The following is an 8,571-nucleotide window of genomic DNA, read 5'->3' as shown; positions in this document are numbered from 1 at the left end:
GCGGTATGTGTACACATGTAAGATGGGTGAAGTTTTCCTTTCCTTTTTTTCTTTTTTTTTTCTTTTTGCATAAGTGTATGCTGGGAGTATTTGTGGGGAATTTTTTTGGGCTGTGGCTCGCCGGAATCGCGGGAGAGAGCCCAAAAAATATCTACGGCCAAAAGAGCACCGAACTTGCCTGCTGAAGTTGTAATATGGAGTCTGTGAGGGATTAACCCATCGAAGAGCACTCCTGAGAGAGTCGTTTTTCTGTTCGGGGGGCAGAATCTTGTCGAGAATCTGGCAAATCTGAGCGAAGAGAGCCGGCCAGAGAGCGCATCCTTCTAGGGCTTGGCTTGGCTCAACTTGGCCGCTGTGTGTAACAGGATGGCCCACTGATTGTGGCTTCTCTCACAGGATAACAGGGTGACACGTGGGGCGCAGGCGCTGCGCAGCATCCGCTGCCACATTCCGTTGAAATCCCGCCGGCGACAAAGCTACAAAACGCAGGCTGGCCGAGGTCCTGGCCAGGCTACAAAAACAAAACGCGCGTCAGTACGATTCCTGTGAATATCTATGCAGGACAGCACGGAACAGGGCCAACTGGCTCGATGAAAACACGTGAAAGTTCGTTGAAAGCTACATAGTAAAATTTAACAAAAATTAGTTTAAAAGCTTAAAAATATTTTAGAATTTTTCAACATAAAATTTAGTAAGTGAAAAAAAAAAATTTAATAAATAACAAGTTTGGGCGGTCTGAGCCAAAAAACAAAATCAGCTGCCTGGGCGCAGCGGCTTCAGCTGATATTTGCAATGCGCCGACTCGAAAATCAGGCAGTGGCAGCAGCAGCAGCAGCGAGACTTGGAGACTTGTAAACACTTTTAGGCCATGTGCTAAAAGCCAGCTACTCGCTCTGCCTCACGAACTGCGTCAGAGATTGAGCCAGGCCAGGCAGAAAGGTAAACAAAAACCTGTGCGCGCGTGTTTGCATCAATAAAACACCGGCCGCCCGCAAACGTCAAGGCCTTTGGTCCGCCGTGACGTCACCATGGCTGGCTGCTGCACCCTCACACGCCCACCCGCCCTACTCGCCCACTTTTGGCGTCACTGCAAGCCGCTCTGCCTGCTTTTGGTCCTCCTGCTCCTCTGCGAAACGGTCCAGGCCAATCCCGATGCCAAGCGACTGTACGACGATCTGCTGAGCAACTACAACCGCCTCATCCGCCCCGTGAGCAATAACACCGACACGGTGCTGGTCAAGCTGGGCCTCCGGCTGTCCCAACTCATCGATTTGGTAAGTAAAATTAATTAATGCAATCACCAAAGTAGCGGGGAAATTTTTAATTAAGCCACGGCCACCCGCGTTTCGCTACATTTGCTTAAGGGAAAAAAACGGCGTAAAAGTTGCCAGCAAACTTTCTGCGGCTGTAAATAAAAAATGCTAAACAAGAAAGGAAAGCTAACTTCGGGCGGAGCCAAAGTTGATATACCCTTGCAGAATACTCTGTAAATTATATTCTCCAAAATTATTCATATGATGCATTCTTAATACTCATAAAAAATCCCAACTTCCTAACTTTAAAAACACCAAAGTTATGACATTTCCAATCGTTCAGTTATATGTCAGCTATAGGATATAATCGGCCGATCCTTATGAAATTTGGTAGGTCGGATTGGCTGGCCAAATATAACACCCATAAAAATCCCAACTTCCTAACTTTACAAACACCAAAGTTATGGCATTTCCGATCAATCAGTTATATGGCAGCTATAGGATATAGTCGGCCGATTCTTATGAAATTCGGCATGTCGGATTGATTAGCCAAATATAAAACCCATAGAAAATCCCAACATTCTAACTTTACAAACACCAAAGTTATGGCATTTCCGATCAATCAGTTATATGGAAGCTATAGGATATAGTCGGCCGATCCTTATGAAATTCGGCATGTCGGATTGATTAGCCAAATACAAAACCCATAGAAAATCCCAACTTCCTAACTTTACAAACACCAAAGTTATGGCATTTCCGATCGTTCAGTTATATGGCAGCTATAGGATATAGTCGGCCGATCCCGGCCGTTCCGACTTATATACTGCGTGCAAAGGAAAGAAGGGTGTGTGCAAAGTTTCAATTCGATATCTTTAAAACTGAGAGACTAGTTCGCGTAGAAACAGACAGACGGACAGACAGACGGACAGACAGACGGACAGACGGACAGACGGACATGGCTATATCAACTCAGGAGGTGATCCTGATCAAGAATATATATACTTTATAGGGTCGGAGATGTCTCCTTCACTGCGTTGCACACTTTTGACCAAAATTATAATACCCTCTGCAAGGGTATAACAATAAACAGCAACAAATGAGGCGAATCGAGAGCTGGCAACAGAGAAATCTATATAGCCATAATGACACCCCCAAGTTAACAGGGATGAATTCTAGGAGTACACATACAAAAAACTGGCATTTGATATTTAGAAAATGTACTAACTTATAAAACTTTGTAAATATTATTATAACAATAACAAATATTAAAAGAAAACGATTCATTAGAGGAATTATCATTACACAATCGATAATAGACAAATTTTAAGTACAAGAAATGTAGAATTAAATTTCGAATATTTTATTTTAATACAAATTTTATATGAAGCTTTCAAAGATCGAAATTATAGATTCGATAGAGTCAAAATTATGGAGATCCATATATCTAAAATTCGGTGTAAAGAAAATAATTAATATCATTTTAAAATAATTAAATAGCTGTTAAATAAAATACATGTATATGTATTTAGTAATTAAATATTGACTTTTCAAAGTCCTCAGTCCCATTTCTTTCTGTGTAGGGTGCTCGGCATTAAAGTGGCATATTTCAATTCGCAACATCAACTTTATTCCTGTCAGCACTGGTTGCTCTGCACCGCCAGATAAATCGCTGGCATTTCTCAAAACTTCGGGCGAACGGGGAGCACTAGATTTTTATAACATTTCACTCCAACATTTCATTACATGGAGGGGATCGTTGTCTGCGCTTGCTTAAAGCTTCCCGGCCAAGTCATTTGTCAGCCGGCCGAGACTGCAATTCCGGCTGCAGGGCGGCCACTTCGGGTGGTTTTCGGTGCCACCAGAAGGCTTAAAAGGTAATAAAACAAGCCGAAAAGGAAAAGGAGCCGTAAGCTGACAGCAAAAAGCACATTAGCCGGGGGGCAGGACGAGAAGTGCAAATGATATAAAGAACCGCCAGGACCAAAAAAAAAAGAAGCTGGGAAAAATGAATAAAATGCAAATCCCCCTTGATGCATGGCTGGGCCTTAGTCTCTGAACCCCATTTCCCTTTACATTTTTTGTGGCTTGTAGAGTTTCTCGCATATACGAAAGCTTAATTTTTCAGAATCTCAAAGATCAAATTCTAACGACCAACGTGTGGCTGGAGCACGAATGGCAGGATCATAAATTCAAGTGGGATCCCTCGGAGTACGGCGGCGTCACGGAGCTTTATGTGCCCTCCGAGCACATCTGGTTGCCCGACATTGTGCTCTACAACAAGTAAGTTGCCCAAGAATCACTTAAGAAAAATGTGCATTAAATATAAATTATGAATATATAATTCCAAAATAAATAAACTTAAAATAGGAAAACATGTAAAAGGCATTCTTAATTGCTTGAATTTTTCTTGTAGCTATTTATACCCGTTACTCGTAGAGTAAAAGGGTATATTGTATTTGTGCAAAAGTATGTAACAGCTAGAAGGAAGCGTTTCCGACCCTATAAAGTATATATATTCTTGATCAGGATCACTAGCCGAGTCGATTTAGCCATGTCCGTCTGTCCGTCTGTCCGTCTGTCTGTCTGTCTGTCCGTATGAACGCTGAGATCTCGGAAACTATAAAAGCTAGAAGATTGGCATTTTGCATGCAGATTCTAGAAGTTCCTACGCAGCGCAAGTTTGTTTCAAAAAGGTGCCACGCCCCCTTTAACGCCCACAATCGCTTATATACGATTTTAAAAATTTAAATATTTCGGAAAAGTAAAAATGCAGTTTTATTGTGTTTATCAATACCTATCCATCTCCCTCGCACTCCCTTTAGCTGAGTAACGGGTATCTGATAGTCGGGGCACCCGACTATAGCGTTCTCTCTTGTTTTCTTATAAAAACAATATTATTGATATAAATTGATTTTCAATTATAACAAAAAACTCTTATTTTTACTTTATTGAAATTATTAATTAATATCAGTTAATTTATGACCGAAATCAACTTATCAGAACTGGAGATAAAAAAGAAAATAAGCATAAAACAACTTTATTTTCACTTAAAAAAAAAAACTATTTACAAAAATTTTTAATTCATTTTTTAAATTTCTAATGACCATTTTTTTTGAGATATTTGTTGTCACTAAATACACAAAAATAATTTCCCTGTATTTCGCGACCTTTATGATACAGTGCCGATGGTGAATACGTAGTCACAACTATGACAAAGGCAATCCTTCACTACACCGGCAAAGTTGTGTGGACTCCGCCGGCCATTTTCAAATCCAGCTGCGAGATTGATGTGCGCTACTTTCCCTTCGATCAGCAGACCTGCTTCATGAAGTTCGGCTCCTGGACCTACGATGGTGATCAGGTGAGTGATGGCGCCGCTGGCTTCTGTCTTCCGTCCTCTGACTTCTGCCAGTTGCCTGCTAGTTGAGTCTCAGATAAATGGGCGTGGCCAACGATTTATGGGCCACCATTTATCTGCGAGATGAGGAGGGGAGATGAGGGAGCGACTTACACGCCTAAGACGCGGTAAGAACATCGAAAAGGCGTCGTCGGCATCTCGCAGATTAAAATGTGAGAAATTGTAAAAGTGTAATTGAAACTTGTCTAACCGCTGCACACACACACACACACACCGTCACCCACTCACGCACACTGTCGCTGAAAGAAAGCGGCACTAACTCACACCGAGGCACTCGACTGTGTGTGTCGCTGTCATAAAAATGCGCGGCCATAAATTAAGCCAAAGTGCGACTTCCACCCAGCCCAAGCAGCTTCCGTTTCCGCTGACCCTTCGCAGTCGGGAAAAAGGGACAGGTTAGAAGTGCACTCAAAATAAACTTAGGATTTCCATAAAAATTATATATATTTTTATATTAGTTAAATAGAAAAATGACCAGCGCTTTCCGAAGTGATAGTTAGAATGTTTACACTATCTTATAATCATTTTGTTAGGGAACTATTTCTTAATGCAATATTCAGATTTGACATTGGGTTAAATTTACTTATCTTTGGAAAAATTAATATCACATTCAGACAACAAGATTGTGTATCCGAACAATTTGACAGAAAACTGTTATCTTTTTCTGACAAAGATTGCAAGTTGGATTCTTAACATGATGTAGAGAAATTGTCCTGTTTAGCTAAAAAAAAACAATTTAGAAGAAATAATTCTTGAGCCATTCCAAGGCGGTTCCAATCAAACATTTTTTTTTGAGTGTAAGCGTTGTGATGGGAACAGGGTAGGGCTCTTTTTCATCGAGCGCTTGTCAACGCATTTAAATTTCGCTACTCTTTTAACGACTGCACTTGAATGCCTGCCTGGAAGAGCAGGAGCAGGAATGCGCCAGGTGGCGATTTCACACCAAGTGCCTTTGAGCTGGACAAATGCAAAGGACCATCACTTTAACGGCTCCATCAACTGGGCTTTTCTCGTTTCGCAGATCGATTTGAAGCACATCAGCCAAAAGAACGACAAGGACAACAAGGTGGAGATTGGCATCGACCTGCGGGAGTACTATCCCAGCGTGGAGTGGGACATCCTGGGCGTTCCGGCCGAGCGGCACGAGAAGTACTATCCGTGCTGTGCGGAGCCGTATCCGGGTGAGTTTAGTGGAGTTTAATGCTTCCCATCGCCGACAATGACGCGAAAGCTCTACCCAAACTCATCCCCTGAAAATTTCTCTCCCTCTCCCTTTGATTCTGTGATATTTCTCCTGCGATGTCTTGGATTTCTGACTGATTTAATGCCTGACTTGTGCAGATATCTTCTTCAATATCACCCTGAGGCGGAAGACCCTGTTCTACACTGTCAATCTGATCATCCCCTGCGTGGGCATCTCCTATCTCTCGGTGCTGGTCTTTTATCTGCCCGCTGATTCCGGCGAGAAGATTGCCCTCTGCATTAGTATTCTCCTTTCGCAGACCATGTTCTTCTTGCTCATATCTGAGATTATACCCTCGACTTCGCTGGCATTGCCGCTGTTGGGCAAATACCTACTCTTCACCATGTTGCTGGTGGGGCTGAGTGTCGTCATCACGATTATTATACTGAACATACACTACCGCAAGCCGAGCACCCACAAAATGCGTCCTTGGATCCGGTCGTTCTTTATCAAGCGGCTGCCCAAGCTCCTGCTGATGCGGGTGCCCAAGGACCTGCTGCGTGACCTGGCGGCCAATAAGATCAACTACGGCCTCAAGTTCAGCAAGACCAAGTTCGGACAGGCGCTGATGGACGAGATGCAAATGAACTCCGGCGGCTCCAGTCCGGACTCCCTGCGTCGCATGCAAGGTCGAGTGGGGGCGGGCGGATGCAATGGCATGCACGTGACCACAGCCACAAACAGGTGAGATATGCGGGGGGTTTGTTGGGGTAAAAACACTCTATAGATGCTTTATACATTTTTGTGATTTTTTTACAATTTATAAATCAATTATATCAAAATTTAAATGAAGTTATGCCGTGGGTTATCAGACTTAATAATCTCCATAAAGGCTTCATAATAAAAACTAACGATTTCGAGCAATTAAATTATTTATAAATCAATTATGTTTAAAATCACCCCCTTTTTTATGCATTTAAAACTGTATGGGTAAATCCCATTGTAATTTTAAAATAAACTGTGGTTTTAGAAAGCAAAATTAAATGAATAAATTTGTATTTATTAGCAATGTTAGAGAAACATTGTTCAACTAAACAAAACTTTTTGATAAATACTTTTAAATGGCTGAACATTTGAAGTGCTATGTATCCAATTAGTGATAGTTCAGTAATTTAATTCAACAACATCATTCATCATCATAAATCAGCATAATTTGTTTTAAGGATAGAGTTGCAAGTGATAGTTTTCAATATCTGTTGAGAGAATATATTTCTGCACACACGCACTTTTGCACATCCTTTGACAAGGACACTGCGATGACATGTCATATCCTACTTACAGATTCAGCGGCCTGGTGGGAGCTTTGGGTGGCGGACTGAGCACCCTGACCGGCTACAACGGACTGCCCTCGGTGCTGTCCGGACTGGACGACTCTTTGAGCGATGTGGGCGCACGCAAAAAGTATCCTTTCGAGCTGGAAAAGGCCATCCACAACGTCATGTTCATACAGCATCACATGCAGCGCCAGGACGAGTTCAATGCGGTGAGTCCGGCAGCTGATTGAATTTTTAATTGAAAATTCCGTTTGTCCGCGGGCGCAGTCGGATAAGGAAACCGCAAAAATCGCTTTTGCCGGCGATATCCTCTTCGCTGGCCACTGACTGTCTGATCTTTGGTCGGCACTGGCTTCCTTTTGTCGACTTATTTAAGCTTTTCCCATATTTGCACTTTAAGACAGCGCCCGGCAAATCCACTTTTAATTGCTTTTGTTCAATGGACTGGCAATTGGCGTTGCCCTCAGCACGGCCAATCCACCCACTTCATCTCTTCATCAGCGAATTCAGCAGAACGTTTCAATCGAACCCCCCCAAAATGTTCTTTGTTGTGTGATTGCGGCGTCTGGTCCACACGCCCCTTTGTTGTGCCCTTTTCAGCCATTTATTTTTTCGGGCTTTGCTTTGTTGCCGCTGCGATTTCGCTCTTTGATTGATAACCGAACTGATGCCGGGCATAAGTAGATTAAGCGGAGTGCTTAATGAAAGCCAATCGCTCAAAGTGTGGGCTTAAAGCGCAATTAACCGTCCTGCATGCGGGCGGCTTCAAATTGGGGAGCACACAAACAAATAATACAATTTCAGCCCTGCAAATTCAATGGGAGAACTTATGTGGTTATTTAATTTTTAAAAACTTTATATTTACTGGTATTTTCGGTTATTTTAAATGGATTTAGTTAGCCACAACTTATAGAGTTAAGCCTATTAAAATCACAAATAAATATATTTATTTTTATTATCATTATATCTCTTTACAGGAAGACCAGGATTGGGGCTTTGTGGCCATGGTCATGGATCGCCTCTTCCTCTGGCTCTTCATGATAGCTTCCCTGGTCGGCACCTTTGTGATCCTGGGCGAGGCTCCGTCGCTATATGACGATACTAAGGCCATTGATGTTCAGCTATCCGACGTTGCCAAGCAAATTTACAATCTAACCGAGAAAAAGAATTAAATTCAAGACAACATAAACTTAAGACAATTTCCTAGTTTAATGCAGTGTTTCAGCAAATTGATGCGAATGAAAATTAAAATACGGTATAATAAAAACGTTGGCCCAAAAGCAGCCAAGCAAAATGCTGAAATGCAAAGCGCTCTTTTCTCTGCCCAAACCCCCATTTCAGCCCACATTGGCAGAGAAATGCATGCCAGGAAGGTTAAAGCAA

General features: G+C 42.3%; 1 protein-coding gene across 1 annotated transcript; it reads left to right on the top strand.

Moving 5' to 3' along the window:
• Nucleotides 1–552: 552 nt before the first annotated feature.
• LOC108042226 (acetylcholine receptor subunit alpha-like 2) lies at nt 553–8,496 on the top strand. Its single transcript, XM_017120406.2, has 7 exons — nt 553–1,274; nt 3,379–3,533; nt 4,434–4,614; nt 5,693–5,852; nt 6,013–6,598; nt 7,196–7,397; nt 8,166–8,496. Exons 1-7 carry the CDS (start codon nt 1,029–1,031, stop codon nt 8,358–8,360), a joined length of 1,725 nt encoding a protein of 574 aa, XP_016975895.1. The 5' UTR covers nt 553–1,028; the 3' UTR covers nt 8,361–8,496.
• Nucleotides 8,497–8,571: the final 75 nt, after the last annotated feature.

This window comes from Drosophila rhopaloa, unplaced genomic scaffold, assembly GCF_018152115.1.
Source record: "Drosophila rhopaloa isolate 14029-0021.01 unplaced genomic scaffold, ASM1815211v1 contig_167, whole genome shotgun sequence".
Taxonomy (NCBI): Eukaryota; Metazoa; Arthropoda; class Insecta; order Diptera; family Drosophilidae; genus Drosophila; species Drosophila rhopaloa.
This window is presented reverse-complemented; position numbering and strand designations above follow the sequence as displayed.